Below are 16,570 nucleotides of genomic sequence, written 5' to 3'. Positions count from 1 at the left end.
TTTTAGAATTTCTAATTATAAATCTAGTTTCAAGTGTTTTACTCCCCTATTGCTGAGAAACAACTTGCTGCAGCTGTAAGAAAATGAACTTTGGTAAACATATTAGATAGGTAGGCCTCGTTAATGTTCACCTAGTTAGTAGATCTCTCTATCCTTTTCTGAAACCTGGGGATATTAGGACTTACCATCCAGGCACTGTGTGAATGACATCTCCTGAAATTGTGTAATGTGACTATATAGTCATACACACACACACACACACACACACACACAGGAGCACACAAGCAAAACCAACTACATATGAAGATGTATGGATGGAAAAGCACGAACGGTGAAGGAAAATACTCTGAACACTGAGACAGGAAAGGAGAAAAAAAAATCCATTTGCTAATTTTAAAATTCTGTGTTAGCTTGAATCTCTTTACAATGAACATAATTATATTTAAACAGAATAGGTTAAGTGTTATATAAATCATACTGATCATCGTAAAATATTCCAAATTTAAAAGGTGCAAAGAAGAAATCTTCACAGATTCCCCCATCCAAGGATAACTAATGTTAACAATCTGACGATCAGTCTTTCCACATTTTGAACCCACCAGGCTCTCCCCCTCAGCATATGCTCTCAATTTATCACAAAATATTCTTTTCCCATAATCTCATCAAAATATTAACAAGATGTCAATAAGTAAGGGTGATTTTGAGAGTGTGTTTCTACTTCTAACTTTTTCATAATGTTTAAAACTTCTTTATGAATAATATAATCCAAAGATAAGAAGTTGGTATGATATAGAATTACACTTAATGATAATATGCATGTGTACTTCTCTGTGCCTTACATGTTGCTTTGCACATACTATATTCCCAGTATTTATTTGTGGGAGGAATAAATGTAGAAATATTAAAATAAAATATATATTTTTAAATTGATAAAACATATATTCCACTAGGGAAATATTGTAAGTTTATCCTGACATTTGAGCTTTGTTTTTGCTTCTGACATTTATCAAATGAATTTAATACAAATATATCTAATAAGCTTCAGTGACTCACTAGAAAACTGTGCCTAGACTATACAATAATAACAAAAACAAAAACCTAATAAATTTGAAGTTAGAAATGAAATACAAGATTACCTGAGTAGCCAAATGATATGCTTGACATTGGACTAAGATAGATTCCACTTCCATACATTGCACCATGGAGCTAAAATGGGAAGAGGTGAGAGAAAGAGAGGTCAGCCCATGTTTTAAATGTTAATATTTGACAAAAGAAGGAATCAGTTTCATGTTGGAACATTAAGTCTTAGAAAAATGATAGAGCTCCTATTTCAAGAACTAATTTGAAAATAGTACTAATATCCTTATGCTTAAAATTCACAGTGAGTTTATATATGAAAAACGATAGCTAGAGGAAAAAGATCCTTGCTAAATGTTTTCCATCCTACAGTGATAAAGAGAGTCACTTATTATGAAGCACTATACAGTACTCTAGTAGGCTTTTATTTTAATGAATCTAAAATTCTACAAACAAAATTGAGGTTGAAATACACAGGAAGGCATTTTGACTAAGACTCACATGCTAGTATATAAACAAAGTGTCCTTCTCAGATTTTCATTATATAACACTATCTGTCATCCCGTTCTTATCTTCCTCTAAATTATTCACGTTACAGGAGTTTCATTAACTGAAACTCTTCAACTGGTCTAAGAAACTATTCAGAACAATTAAAATCCTTTCTTATTATCTCTATGCTCTAGAGCCTTCACACCCTATTAGTATGAACTCACTACTAATCCAATAAATGTTCATTTACGGACATTTATATTTAATTGAATCACCTCAAATGTTATCGTATTGTGAGATTTAGCTCAGGTGATCGGGTTGAGCATCTCATTACCTGATGTCCTTACGCTGTCAGATGAAAACTTCAGCCGCATGAGAGTGAAGTGGAACGTGCAAGATGAAAGGTATAAATAAAGATGAACACCCACATGTCCTGATAATTTCAAGCACTGTCATGCAGGCTGAAAAGCAGGTGTCAGATGGCTCTTTGGTAGCCGAATCTCCACTTTGCTTATTCTTACATTTTGTTCTCTAAAAGTATTCACACTGAGGTCCAGTATTTAAGAAACGTATGTTGGATTAATGAACCGAATGCCTGTATGGTTTTACTCTGTGCCCAGTAATTTTCTTCCACTTAGTTCAAAGTGTGATTTTTACTGTTTTCTCTTAGAAAATTCAACTTTCTTTTCCTTTCCATTGTGTATAGATCAATTTTTTTTCAGTTCCTTTGTGAAAATGTACTCGTGCTTATTAGAAGTTCCATATAACGTTTTAAAATGCACGTGCTTCCCCTTTTGCGAGTAAAAACATAACACCAGGATTGCTCACTGAACCTCAATACTGAAGAATAATGAGGTCTTGTTAAAGCATTCAGGAAATTTACCTGCAATCGTGTATTAGAAGCAACAACCAGACCATTCCTCAGGATAGAGTGCCAGTTTTCAATGTGAGAGCCACTACAGAAACAGAGGAGAAGGAAAAAGCAAAACCAGAAATTCAATGATCTTTAAAAGTGATCACTATGATAAGTCATGAAGCCTTCTCTAAGTTCTGAGTTTCCAAGTCAGGCATTACGTCGCTGACTACTGAACATAAATGACCAACTACTAACAAAGCATGTTTTCTTCCCCACACATTTCTGGAAAACTGGTGGAGCAGACCCCCGTTAACAGGAAGCGCGATTAACTCACTGAAATGCGAAGGTGCTTCCAAAGAGTTTTTTAGCAGCTCTAAAATTGGATTCTTTGGCTGGTGGACTGCTGAGAAGAAGGAACTGATGTGGAGTATGCATAAACTTCAATTGCTGCCATTTAAAATAATGACAAATAAAAACATGTCAAATTTAACATATAATCAGGCTGATGACAATTTCAAATTTTACTGGTTTAACAATGATCTAGTTTCAAACTATAGTAATTATATGCTAATCATAATAGGCAAATTCATAATATATATTTTTTAAAATCCTGCATAAATGATAAGCCACATGGAATTGTAGATATGAAAGATTATTCTTTAGGGTAATGGGAAAGGAACAGGACACAGACAAGCCAAAGTCATTTTATATTTAACTTTGGAATACAGTATGTAATCACAGTCAAGCAGATCTGCCTTCTTAATAACATTTATTCTTTAAGACTTTCTATTATTGAATTCCCTAAGTATAAACTAGCAATTCAACTCAGGAAATATTCTGGAGTTTGCTAAGCAGAAAAGTCAGTTCAAGATTTTAAAATTGCAAAAGTTATCACTATGTTTTATTTGCACATATTTATAAAATTGGAAATTGCCTACATTCAAATAGTTCTCCCCTTTGGTCATGGAAAGAAATTAAAACAGAACCTTTTGGATTAACAGCTTGACAAATGTTTCTAATTGTTTCCCTTTCACTTAGGAATATAGTTATAGAGGAATATAATACATAAAAATCTTCACATTTATAGATTTACAAATGGAGAAAATAGGATTTTAGATACTGCTCTTAGGTGATGATCAGAAGTAAAATCAGAGTCTATTAGCTTTTTAAAAATTATTATTTTTTAAGCTTAGTAGGCCAGTAAGTAAGATATCTGGAGGCAATATCTTCTCAGATAAAGTGGAAAAGTGCCAACATGAAATTGACAATGATTAAAAAGTACATTAACTTTCTTCTGGTCAATCTCTAGATGTTAATAATAATTTCTATTACTTGTGGAATGACTAAATGACCTCATATTGATGTTTTTATTTATTTAAAAGGTCAGGGCAGCAGCTGGAATTTGAATTTGATTTCTTAGAAAGGTTTGGAGCTGCTGCACAAATGGCAGTTTCAAACTAAAGAGTTAGACTTAACCTGGGTCTACTTCAGTTCCTGGAGAGGCTGCCTAAAAATCAGAGGTCAGTTCTCCCAACTAATAAAGGTGCTCCTCCCATTTCTGTAGGTATATGTGAAAAAACAACTTACCCTATTAACTGGCAGTTTCACAATATGTGACCTATTACTTGATATAACCCTGAAATTAAAATGATCCATCAGTCACAAATATATGCCAAATATATTTAAAGTTTTGCTTCTTAGCTGGCAAATGATTGAAATTTATTTTTGACGTGCCATAAACTAAACATGGTAATAATTTTATTTAATTATGTAATTTTGGTTTGCTTCCTGAAACAATTTAAAGAGCTTATGTAACAAAAAAGATAACATTTTACTCTGAGAAAATACACTGGGCAGTAGTTCCCTAAAACCTAAGAAGATGTAGTTTTTAATAAGCACAACCTCAAATATAAGCTAAATAAACATTTCTGGATATACTTTAAAATAATGATAATCTGAATACAAACATTAGCAGCTGATTCATACATTTGCTTCTTTTCCTCCTCTCTACATTGCCTAAATTAAGATAAGCTCTTACGGAGATTCTTTTTCTTTAAATATTTGACGATTTCTTTGAGCTGATATATATAATAATTTGTATACAAAATTCAACATATTTAGACAACGTAGTTAAAAAAATTAAATTCAAGTATATGAAAGAAGGGATTGTTTTATGCTCTTCAGTATATAAAATAGTAAGTGGGGAAATGCACAAAACATGTTGGTAGACTTTCTTTTCCCTGAAAGTAGGGTGACTAACAAGCTGGAGGAAATAATCACAAATAATTAAAGGTTAACTGTAAGACTGACTTCAAGGAAAATAAGAAAGCGATTAGATATTTGAGATTTTTATCTTCTATTTGAATATGACAATGAGAAAATTTAAAAGGTTAAAATGGAAATTAGGTGTTACTTTATTTAATGTGTCAGAATTTTAATAACATCATGATAGATACAAAGAGGGAAGGCTTCTACACCTAATTTTTGTCACACTCTTGGTAGACTAAATTAAATGTGTATTATAACCTTTCGACAAAAGTAAGGGTCGAAGCCAGATTCTTTTTCCTCTGCCCACCTTTACATACTTTTAAAACTTCCTGGTTGTAGCATGGAGTAAGTGCTCCTCCAGACCAATCTCTTACAACCCTTACATATGTATCACTGCATAGAAAATCCCATGGTCTTTGCGTTTTCAAGGTGATATCAAAGAGACATGTACATAAAATCCTTACAAGGCATGCTTGAATAGATACTATTTTCTTCATTTTGCAAGTAAGCAAACAAAAGGGCAAATTACTCCAAGTAGCAGAGGGCAAATTATTTGAAGTGGGCATCGTGGCAAGGTGAGTTTTCAAGCTACCTCCCCTGGTTCATAGTCTAGCTCTACTTCTAAAATCCATGCTGGACTAATGCTATGTCTCTTACCAGGCTCATTCTGAAACAGTGCATCTTCTGCAGTGATCAAACAAAGAGTTAATCAAATTTATACTGTCTTTGTTAAGGGAGCAAAATATACAAAACACGTACTTTAGATTAGAAAGATTTTCAATAATAAGGATTGAGATAGTGAGTTCTATCACTTAGTTCTCACGGAACTAGAAAATTAAGTGAACCAAAATGCCTCTAACATGTAATCTAGTCAAGCACATCTTTTACAACTATAGGCAAACTGCTGTCAAATGCACTGCATATCACTGGTAGTGCATACGACAGCATTTTCTTCCCCTCGTGATGGACAAATTTTAATTAAAGTAAGTACAACCTAAGTACTCTTGGATTGTAAAATCACCAGGTCTCATAGGCTTGTAGAACAGTAGCATTGCAGGGTTTGTAAAATGGCTTTTTTTTTTTTTCCTTTCTTAAAGCAAGCAATAAAAAAAGATGCTGTTTTCGTTAAGAGGAAAACTAAAATTTTATACCATTGCAGTAGGGGATGAGCAAGGGGGTCCTGTTTATCCATCTGCTTCTTGATTTCCAGATATGGTGCCTGGAAAAAAAGTCATTATACCCTTGATTTTTCTTAAAAATTCATTTTTCCTTTTTTACAAAAGGAAAATCAGACTGAACGATATGCCTAATCTAGTTATACTTGAAAATCTGTGGACCTGACATGGGAACAGCAACAATTACCCAAGTCATTTCTCCCAGGACGCTGGGAACTGTCAACTTCCATGCTGCACAAAGGACTTGCCCAAATGCTGTGTTGAGACACTTGACCTTTAGCCTGGCTGCCATTTATCACATGTCGTGTCCCTAAAGGTGACCTCCCCAGAACCTCCTGTCTCAAGAAAATCTCTGCTCAAGAAATTGCAATCCTGCCAAACCACAAAATGTATACTGTACCAGCCTACCAAACCATTTTCAGTAATTCTCCACTTACCCCCATTCGTAACTTTTCATTTCCACATAATTCCCCTAGTCCCTTCTTTCTTTCCCGGATTTTTCACTTCCCCATATCCACATTTGTTTCCTCTCTTTCTACCTTTAAAAATCTCAGTCACCTTTGTCTTAGACTTGAGCTCAGTTGGCACTGCAGTCTCTCTTCCCTATTGCAGTTCTCTGAATAAATATCTGTCTTGCCACATTTAAAAAGTATCCTGTAAAGTGTCTCTTTGACAATGACCATTTTATTTATTTATTTTTTAGAAACAGGTCCCAACCCTCTGTTGCCCAGACTGGAGTGCAATAGTGATGTCATCATAGCTCACTACAAGCTCGAACTCCTGGGCTCCAGCAAGCCTCCTGTCTCAGCCTCCCAGAGTAGCTGGGACCGCAGGCGCGCACCACCATGCCTGGCTAATTTTTTTTACTTTTTGAACAGACAGGGTCTTGCTATCAGCCCAAGACTCAACCAATCCTCCCACCTCGGCCTCCCAAAGTGCTGGATTACAGGCCATTTTTAACTTTTAGCTAATAAGAAAGCAAAACTTGTGATAGCTACTACTCATGCTGCTCATATCTGAGGGTACAGACTTAAGTGTAGAAAACTGAACACAATTTACATATGAAGAACCCTTCTTTAAAAAGTATTTAATGGAATTTACCCAGATAATTAGCCATTCTATAGAACAAAGGGCAATCTCTCTGTGACAATTTAGTGCTATTGCTAGGGCAGTACGTTCTAGCAAATAGGACAGTATAATGTTATATTTATTCAGAGAGGTTTAAAGAATTTGATGCAATAAAACCTGACAGCAAGCCTATGAAGTCCCAGTGTAAGAGGGTGCAGTGTTACTATTTCCACCTCGGCGGTGAAGACACCGAGGCATCAAGCAATTCAGCAACTTGCCCAAGGTCACAGGCCACACTCATTGAGAAGCCAGTTATACAATTCTGGCCTCTAACTTCCCAGGCTGACAGTCGTCTACGTTGCCTCCTATTAAAATAGCTTACGCATGACCCAGAATAAAGGAGGCAATTTTTGGCAGAAAGCTGATTCCAGAGTCAGAGTCTACAGCTATTTTTAAATCCAAGAATAATCAGGGTCTAGGGTATAGTATAAATACCCTCTACCAAAGTCTTTTTCATGACTAAAAATGTTTATTTAACTTTGTGTTAGATATTGCAGGAAGTCCTTTTTTCTCTGAAATGAAAATGCATTTTATTGTTTTCTTTTCCTATGCAAATAATGAATGCTTGTTTGAGAAAGAATTCAAATAATACAGAAAGGTACGCGCACAGAAATACAAATGGAAGGGATGGTGGTTTTTAAGCAAATAATAGCACTTGTGAATTAAAGAATCTCTTGTTTACCATTTGTCTGACACATACTATTTTGTCGAACGAATGAATATCTGACTACATGAATAAATAATGACGAAAAGAATTAAGAATCAAAATGGGAAATATAAAAATGAACTTTTTGAATTCTATCTTCAAATAGAGGAGATGGTCCTGGGAGAGGGGAGGGAGTAGGGTAGAAGCTTAGTAGCCCCTGGGACAGGAGGATTCATCCTCCTTTTCCTTCCCCAGAGAAAATAAATGAGCCAGGGTAATACTCATTATAAGCCTACAAGGGTCTCTAAAGTAGTGCAAGTCCTTGAAACCACTATATGTAAGCTGTACACATAATGTGTGTTGCTGTCAATTTTGGATTATTAATATCTACTTACAATCATGAGTTTTAAACCTCTCTCCAAATCTTTGGCAGTGGAAAGGCCTCAATAATTCAATAGCATGCGCTTTTCCAAGTACTGGACTACAGCCCAGGAATGTGTTAGATTTTCATAACAAACCCTGATCCTTGTTCATCAAACTTTTCCACCAAAGCCTCCCTAATGACCAAAAATATATACTCATACTCTCAGGGAGTTTAGCATCTTCCAAAGTGGTTTTGAGATTCTGTGTTATATCTAAAATACCTATGCAAAATTTTCATTTTAAAAAATATTTCTATTTTAAAATTAAAATGTTTTGAAATTGCTACCATCAATTAAAATTGACATTCTAGGAAGATGGTGCCAGATTTGACCTCTGCTCTAAAATATCCAGACATACCTATATGTACTCAAGGCTCTTGCCTGAGTTTGAGAGCACAGTATTAGGATTATAATTATGCACTTACTGTCCCAAAGTCACAGTGTTAGCATGCTAATATGCTGTTGTAATTTAATAACATATCCTAATAAAGCACAATTATTAAAATGATTTTAATTATACCCTATATAACAGAAAAAACTACATTTCACTGCATGGCTAGAACTCTAAGACATTTTGAAAATATTAGGTGCAAGGCCAGAAGATGATATACTCACTTGGGTCATTTCTCTGATAGAAGTTATGCTATCCAGTGCTTTCATTACTCGATCATAGTTCTTTTTCTGTTTAATAGAAAAAAATTTTAAAAACCAATATTCACTTCTAAGCCTTTGCAAATCTACACATCACTCGAGAAACATATTATTTCTGTATGTGAATTTTTCCTAGAGGGTCAATTTGAAAGCAATGGCTGTTTTGTGTAAATAAAAGGGAAGACTATAATAAGATGGCTCAAGGACATAGGATTTATGACTTGAGTCAGAGGGAAGAAAAAAAGAAGACAATGCCAGTCCTTATACAAGTACACAAAATCATATTGAGTCTACAGGGTAAAATCTAGAAATACAAAAAAGATATGGAGCTCCTGATTCAGGTTTTTGGCACTAAAACACTAAGCCACAATGAATAAAGTAAGCACAGAATCCTTCTAAAATAATACAAATATCCACTTCAAGTCTCAAAATTGATTTTATTTTCTTTTGATTAGAATATTGCTACCGAAAGAGTATGACTGGCAGTGTGCCAATGACAGCAAATACCCAACTGATAATTCGTTCTTAAGCATGATGTAAATATGTGTACTGTTACCACTTAGGAAGGAAGGAAAGTTGTTCCAAGGAAATTTGATATAGTTATTTCTATGAAATTATTTCAAGTAATAGAAACTAAAGCAATTTTTAGGTCTTATGCAATTTGAAAATTTGGTTATTTCAGAAGGATTCTGCCTAATCTTCATGAATATTTATAAAATTATTTTCTGAAGAAATCCTGGTCCATTAACAATATGAATTCAACTTTCACTAACCTTCAGACAGCTGGGGAGGGAGAAGGGAAAGGGGAAGGGAGGGTTGAAGTGAAAATACAAAAGAAAAAGGAAAACTTATCCCTTTACCCATGATCTTTAAAATTAAAATAAGGTTATGTAAGTCAGAACCTCCAAAAATATACAATAAAATTAAAATAATCACAGATATGCTTGAGGAGATAGAGATTTAGATAGAGCTAATGAGACTACAATCTCAATTCCTGTTAAAGCAAGCTTTGTGACTGGTGTGCTGGGATCACAACTTACCCTGGGGTTGAAGGCCAACATCTGAGGATCATTAGGATCTACCACAGAAGGATATGGCTCGAAAATGACAACTTTTCTAGGAGACTCCAACGCAGACCTACACATGGAGACTAGCAGATCTACCACCTTGAAATACATACATAAGATAGTTACTATCCTTCACGTTTCATCTAGTACTTTGCCATTGTTCTCCCTCTTGTGGTAGTATAAAAGTGAAGTAGTAAGACCCAGGAGTGCTACCAATCTCTCAAATCTGTAATTCATGACTGTAGATCAAATCTGACCCAGCTGACCATTAGTTTAAAATAAATATGTGCTGCCGCTAATTACTCCCATTTTAATATTAAATATCTTTTTGTCATGAGCACGTATCATTTGCTAGCATTGCTCTAGGTCCAATAAGAAATAGGACCTACAGGTCCCTGCTCTGGTAAGTTTATGTAATAAAAAGCCAGTTAAGACACTTGACAAGTGAGTGCTGGGGCTGGAGCGTGTTGGGGAGAAGACAGAAGAAGATGGAGAGAACTGGTGAACGGCTGACTACTAATGGTTACGGATGATGCAAATGTCCTAAAATCTGTTTTTAAAAAAAGCCAGTTAAACAAATGTATGCTTCAATAAAGTTTGTGGTACCATTAAATCCTATAAAAATAAAGTAGGCATTGGAGAATACTGCAGAGGGGGCGCTGCTTTAGAGTGGCTTGGAAGGATGGTGATGTCTTAACAGAGACCTAAATGAGGTGAGAGAGGGAGACATGTAACTATCCGGGGAGAAACTGTTCCTGGTGAAGGAAGCCACACATGCAGGAAAAGAACTTGGCATGCTCCAAGAATAGCAAATTGCCTAACATCACCTTGCCTCTTTCTCCTTCCTCTGTCAGAGGCCATTAATGACCTTTCATTTGCTAAATACAATGGCTTTATCCTCATGTTATCCTATGATCCCTTTGCACAATTTACCAGAAGGCAGTACTATTTAGCAATTATTAATAAGAGTATGGCTCCTCTCCCCAGTTCCCAAAACAATGTATTTCTGGCAACTGAATCAAGAAAACTGATACTGTCTAAATGGAGGGAATTCAGCTGAACAGACGTATTTACAGTATGAACACAAGTGACTTAATAAGGCAGCAGAAGACTTTATGTGTCTTTGTAGGGAAGGCTATTTTGAGAAAGTTTTTAAAGAGGCACTGAAAAAACAGGTACAATAAGAGTGGGACAATTTTTAATTCTCCTGCTTTTCTGAGAGGGGCATGGTAGCCTAATGACAGTAGGGCTCACTCTATTGTGTGTGTACTCACAAAGCACACCCACCCAATCACAGCATCCACAATACCCAGTGACCTAAAATAATTAGCAACACTCAAGCCACTGAACGTACATCTCAGACGTACACATCCACAGGAAGGACTCATTCAGAAAACGTCAGAACTAAAAGAGCTAATATTTCTGACACACTATTCCATTTATGTGTGTACGTATATACATCCATACATATATATGCAATAAGTTGGATCCCAAGCAACAGATATATAATAAGGACATAATAGAATCCTCCTTTTTGTTTTCCTTTCCTATACTTACATTCCTTCTACCCCAAAGAAATGCATCTTAACCCAGATACAGATTGTTTTCGGCATTATCTGGTTTCCTAATGAAATTAAAACCCAAACAAGAATTCCTGAGAATGAAGAATCATTAAAATAGCCGTTTTTGACACTTTGGGGGAAGGTGTGGTATTTAAAAAACCTTTAAATATTACATATTCACAGTATGTAACTGCGGCTTTATCAAAGTCCATAAAGAAGAGGGACATTTCCACCTCTTTCATCTAAATAAGGTTTTAGACTAGCTTCAACCAGCAGATGTAAGTGGGAAGCGGGCCTGACGCAGACACAGGTGTGCCTGCTCCCCCCCCCCCCCGCTCTACCACACGCCATGGACCGAAGACAGCAGAGCCAGCGATGGGAGAAGTCCAGTTCCCCCAGTCACTACATAGAAAGTGGCCCATCAGACATTCTAACTGGACAGTGTATGTGAGACATAAAATTCTATCACATTGAGTCACTGTGATTTTATGGTTTATCTGTTACAGAAGCTGGCATTAGAATTTTCAATGAAGAAAAGGTATCTACAATATTTTTTGGATTTATATTCAGTTTACATATCTCGATTTTTCTAAATATTTCATGGAGTAAAATGTCCACTTTAAGAAGTAAAAGACAACACATAACTATGAGTTAGCCCCCATGATTTATTTCCCCATTTCCAGTATTCAAAAATTAAAGATTCTAAATAGTACCTTAGCATATATGATGAGTACTATAAACAAGGAGTTACACACATCTATCTGTCTTCTTAGACTGAATAACACGATTGCAGAAGCAATTTGGAGGGTGACTAAGATACTTAGGGTAGGAATGCAAAGAAATATTAATACTAAATTCAAGCAATAGAATTAGGTCATTATACAAGTGGAGATAAAAGGTCTGTGAGTTTACAGAACCAGGTGCCGCCAAAGGAAATTACATTACAAGCAATTCAAGTGGTAGAGCAAGCCGCTCCCCACCCCCTTTCAGATACGAAAGGCCTCGGGACTCTGCTGAGAAAAATTCAGTCATTAATATTTTACTGATTGGAAGTCCACATGGGTAAAAAAGGCACCTACAGAAATAGCCTACCAATACACGATGCAGTCTGAAACAAGTAGTGGATTCAGAATTGTAAACCAATGATTGTCAAACATTGCAATAGAAACTTTTTAAAAATTTTTATATGCAAGCCCAATAAATAAACAAACAAAATGGAACTGTTGTGGTTCAAGCAACATTTGGGGGCCTGGAATGGTAGCTCCTTGGACCACAGGACTCTGTCATCCCAGTTGAGTCTCCTGCATTGATCCTGGGCAATGTCTTTGCAGCCCCTAGAACTTCACTTAAAATGCAGGGCCAACTGATGCATTGAGATTACTGAGTTTCTTTCTGTTTAGAAAAAGAAGTAGTTTCCATGTAATCTTTAGGATTATGACAAGAATACTGGGGCACCTGTTTTAAAAATAGTCAAAAGAATATTGTCTTTGGAGTAGAATCACTAAATTCTCTGATCTTTGGATAATGATCTTTAGAGTTAAATCACTAAATAAAACACCAAACACTTGTGCTTTATATTAATAACTATCATTATATAATTGATAATTTATTTTTATTTAAGAACCATTATTTTTAGAGATGTAACTATTATTAGAAGGAAAAAAGCCACCTATTATTCTATCAACCTACCTTATTGTTAGCATGATGTTAATTTTCCTTCTAATCAATAATTTACTATTTCTAGCCTTAAATTTCTTTGAGGGGAAATTTATATCCAGTAAAATCAACAAATTTTAAGTGGATTACCTGAAGTTATTTTCAAAATATAGGCACATACCTACATATATACTTGTAATATACATGTATGTATATATGTATATTTATATACATACACCCCTTGTAAGATTTTACTTATTTTTACATAGCTATAAATACCACATAAAATGTCTGGTTTTTTTTTTTGTTGTTGTTTTGTTTTGTTTTTTACAATATTAATTCCAAGGTCTGAGAAGAAAAGAAAAAGACTCTCCATGTAATCCTGTAAGTACAGACTAGTTATTTTCTTAGTTTTAGGGATTCTCAGTGCCTTTAATATGCAAATTTGTGCATGTTATATATAGGAGCAATACCAAGGTGTACTTTTAAAATTTATTTTTATCATGGAATCATTTTTTTTCATATCACACATAAGACTAATTTTCTACTGTTTGTATTATTTTCATTTATAATTCAATTATATAACAAATATTATCCTTAATATATCATCAGGTAGATACATCACAGTTTAGTTAATCAGTGAAATGATTAAGTTAAGGGACACGTAAATTCATCAGGCCTACGCTGTCATCTATATTAATTAACTGTTATACCTTCATCTAGTGTAACATCTAGTGCCTTCATCTCATAGGCATGCCATACTAAACTCACAAGTACAAATTAACTAATTGGGAAAGTTAGAATGTGCTTTCTGAATTTTCCACTCTAAAAATTTACATTATGTGAAATAACATAAGGCTACTAAACTACTTTGTATTCTATTAAGAAATAGCTCCTAAAGATGTAGTCTTGTTTCATAGTTGTTGCACTATATCAAAGCTTAAAGTATAAACCTAGTTCTTCTCTGTATAGAAAGGGAACATTGTGTTACTTAATGAATATATTTATACAAGAGCATTTGTTGGCAAATGTAATTTCAGCCATCCACACACAAGTCTGTTTTGAGGTGGCAATAGCACATGGGAAGATGAACTTTCCCTATTTGTTTACCTTTTTTTCTTTGGCTGTATCTGATGATAGTATAAGAGTTCTTAATAAAGTTTTATGTTCTTTTTGAAAAAAAAAAAAGAATGACAATATGTCTTGTTGCATGATCATTTTTCCCACCTGTGTGAATTTTATAAATTAAGAGACCAGCGATTCCTTTTACACTTAGCATCCTGTTCATATTTTCTCATGTGCCTTTACTAACTTCATGTCCATTTTTGCGAATTTGCATTCATTTCCTCTATTAATCTGTTACAGTCTTCATTTTGTTCCTCAATTTTTTGAGCTCTTATATAATTATGACTGTGGGAAAAGAAGTTTTTCATACTTTGCTCTTAGTGTTCATTGTTTTTTCAAGTAAAAAACATAATGTATGGACCAAATCTGTTCATGTTTCCCTTTACGATTTCTAAACACTGCATAAATGCATAAACCCGATACACTGTGCATGCTCAATTTTACTGTTCTTTAGTTTGAATATAATTTTTAAAAAACAAACTATTCATTAAGCCACTTGGAATTTATTTTTGCACACAAATTTAAGAATAAATTCTTAAATTATGGTAACAAAGAACTAAATTGATGTTCTCCTCGTTGCAAGTCATTTGCTCTCACCTATAATTCATTAGTAAGGGAGGATGTGGTATCTACTTTAACATATATTGAATTTATTTTTAACTTGATCCATTTTGGGGTTATCTACCATTCTACTCTTTTACAACACTGTATTTTGTTAAAATATGGTAGCATTGCAATTGTTTCCATACATGGTTGGTCTAGCTTCTCTTAGTTAACATTCATTAATTTTTTTAAAGTTTTCTCCGCTTTTTTCTCATAGATGAATTAGTAGTTTAGTCAGGTTCTCTAAGTGAACAACAAAAAAAAAGTTGAAATGTTGATGGAATTACTTTTATTCCTATCTCACAAATACTGCTATGATAAACCTGAATGCTTTCTTTTTATTATATGTTCTGCCTATTATCTTTTCACCTAAGTTTTAAAAATAGATTTGCTTCCATTTTATGGCAGTATACCTTTACAAATAAATTTATATAAAGCAGGTACTAGGGGGTTTCAATATCTCAACTTCACTATGTAAGAAAGAATTACAATTATTTTTCAAACAACAGAAAGTGGGTTTAATTTCTCCCACTGGCAATTGCAAAATGACAAAACACACATTAGATGAAGAGAGAAAATTTAGTTAGTATCTAAAAAAAAAAAATCAAACCCTAGTTTGCCTTCTAACAAGAAGCTATCAAAAATTTCCCCCAAAGAATAGCAGAGTGAAGGTAACTAATGAACTGGAACAAATTTTTCAAATCAAAATAAGAAATAATTAGTATCATGTGTTACTACCTGAGCTCCAGTTGCTATTTCATCAGCAGCTTCATTCATGACTCCCAGGGTTTGAAAAGCAAATACGCACAGCTCCCGTTCACACACAGTAGGCTACAAGAGCAAGAGGAATCAATCGTGACATTTTTCCATCTCTCAATTCCTAAATTTAATTTATAACATTTCAGATAATAAATAGAAAATGCAAAGTTTCAAGTGTTTTTTAAAAAGGAAATGCTACTACTTCATTTAATAAAGAATAAATTCTTAAAATTCCGATAACAATTAGTGAAGAGTCAGAAATGACCCATTTCAGTTACTTTTAGGCACCTGCACTCAAAACAATTTAGTTACAGATGACAGTATCCTTGAATAGGAAAAATCTGTCTCTCCTGCTTAATATACATTTGCACATGAGCTGCATAAACAAAAGTAAATATCGAAGCTGGTGATATAATAAAAAACGAGGTTAAATACACAAGTTGTATAAAACAAATATACAAAGGAGAATTTCTCTTTTTCCTAGGAAATTTTCTTTGTAGGAAAAAAAGCATGATTCTGTTTACTTGCTACCCATCTCTTGAAAGATTGGTTTTGTTGCAAAGACTTTTGACTTCAATAACCTCCTGAAGTCAATAGCACTGAAATATACGCTCTGCAATTACTTTGGAAGAGCTCTCATCTTTCAAATCTAATACAGTGTCATCCCTTTGATTTATCTTATCTCCCAAGTTACATTGCATTAGGTAGCTGATGAAGCCTAACATGATGCAATCCACAGTGCCTCTGCACAGCAGACAAAAGGCATTTGTTAGTGCCACTGCTCCTATGCTCACTTCTTTCAGAGGACAACTTGGTCTATTGCTTAACCAGTGAGGAAGTATAGCCTCATTCTGAACATTCTTCATGTTCGAAATGAGCCCATATGCAAGGCTTTATAGACAGAAAGTCTGGCCAGTCACAAAGACTTCTGGTTGACTTTGTCCCAAAGAGAATTTTTAGAAAAAAATGAATTGATATATTTCCTTTGTCGGCCTTAAAAGTGCAGTTTGATTCCATTTTCAGAAACTTCAGAACCGTGAGAGGAAGTGGAGAAAGTTCTTTTTCCAGACCCAAGCTATACATACT

General features: G+C 34.5%; 1 protein-coding gene across 4 annotated transcripts in view; it reads right to left on the bottom strand.

The window, feature by feature from the left end:
* PARP8 (poly(ADP-ribose) polymerase family member 8) overlaps positions 1 to 16,570 on the bottom strand; it is a 157,599-nt gene that overhangs the window by 14,914 nt on the left and 126,115 nt on the right. For 3 of the 4 annotated variants that reach the window (XM_069492704.1, XM_069492702.1, XM_069492703.1), the window contains 8 exons: positions 15,464 to 15,556; positions 9,753 to 9,878; positions 8,677 to 8,742; positions 5,842 to 5,909; positions 4,010 to 4,058; positions 2,757 to 2,869; positions 2,450 to 2,522; positions 1,137 to 1,206 (listed from right to left, as the gene is read on the bottom strand). In XM_069492704.1, coding sequence (XP_069348805.1) covers positions 1,137 to 1,206; positions 2,450 to 2,522; positions 2,757 to 2,869; positions 4,010 to 4,058; positions 5,842 to 5,909; positions 8,677 to 8,742; positions 9,753 to 9,878; positions 15,464 to 15,556 — 658 coding nt within the window. The remainder of the gene's footprint in view (positions 1 to 1,136; positions 1,207 to 2,449; positions 2,523 to 2,756; positions 2,870 to 4,009; positions 4,059 to 5,841; positions 5,910 to 8,676; positions 8,743 to 9,752; positions 9,879 to 15,463; positions 15,557 to 16,570) is intronic. The other variant, XM_069492705.1, reaches the window with a different exon arrangement.

The sequence above is a fragment of the Eulemur rufifrons genome, chromosome 17 (genome assembly GCF_041146395.1).
Source record: "Eulemur rufifrons isolate Redbay chromosome 17, OSU_ERuf_1, whole genome shotgun sequence".
Classification (NCBI taxonomy): Eukaryota; Metazoa; Chordata; class Mammalia; order Primates; family Lemuridae; genus Eulemur; species Eulemur rufifrons.
Note: the sequence above shows the minus strand (reverse complement) of the source record. Positions and strands in the feature narration are given on the sequence as shown.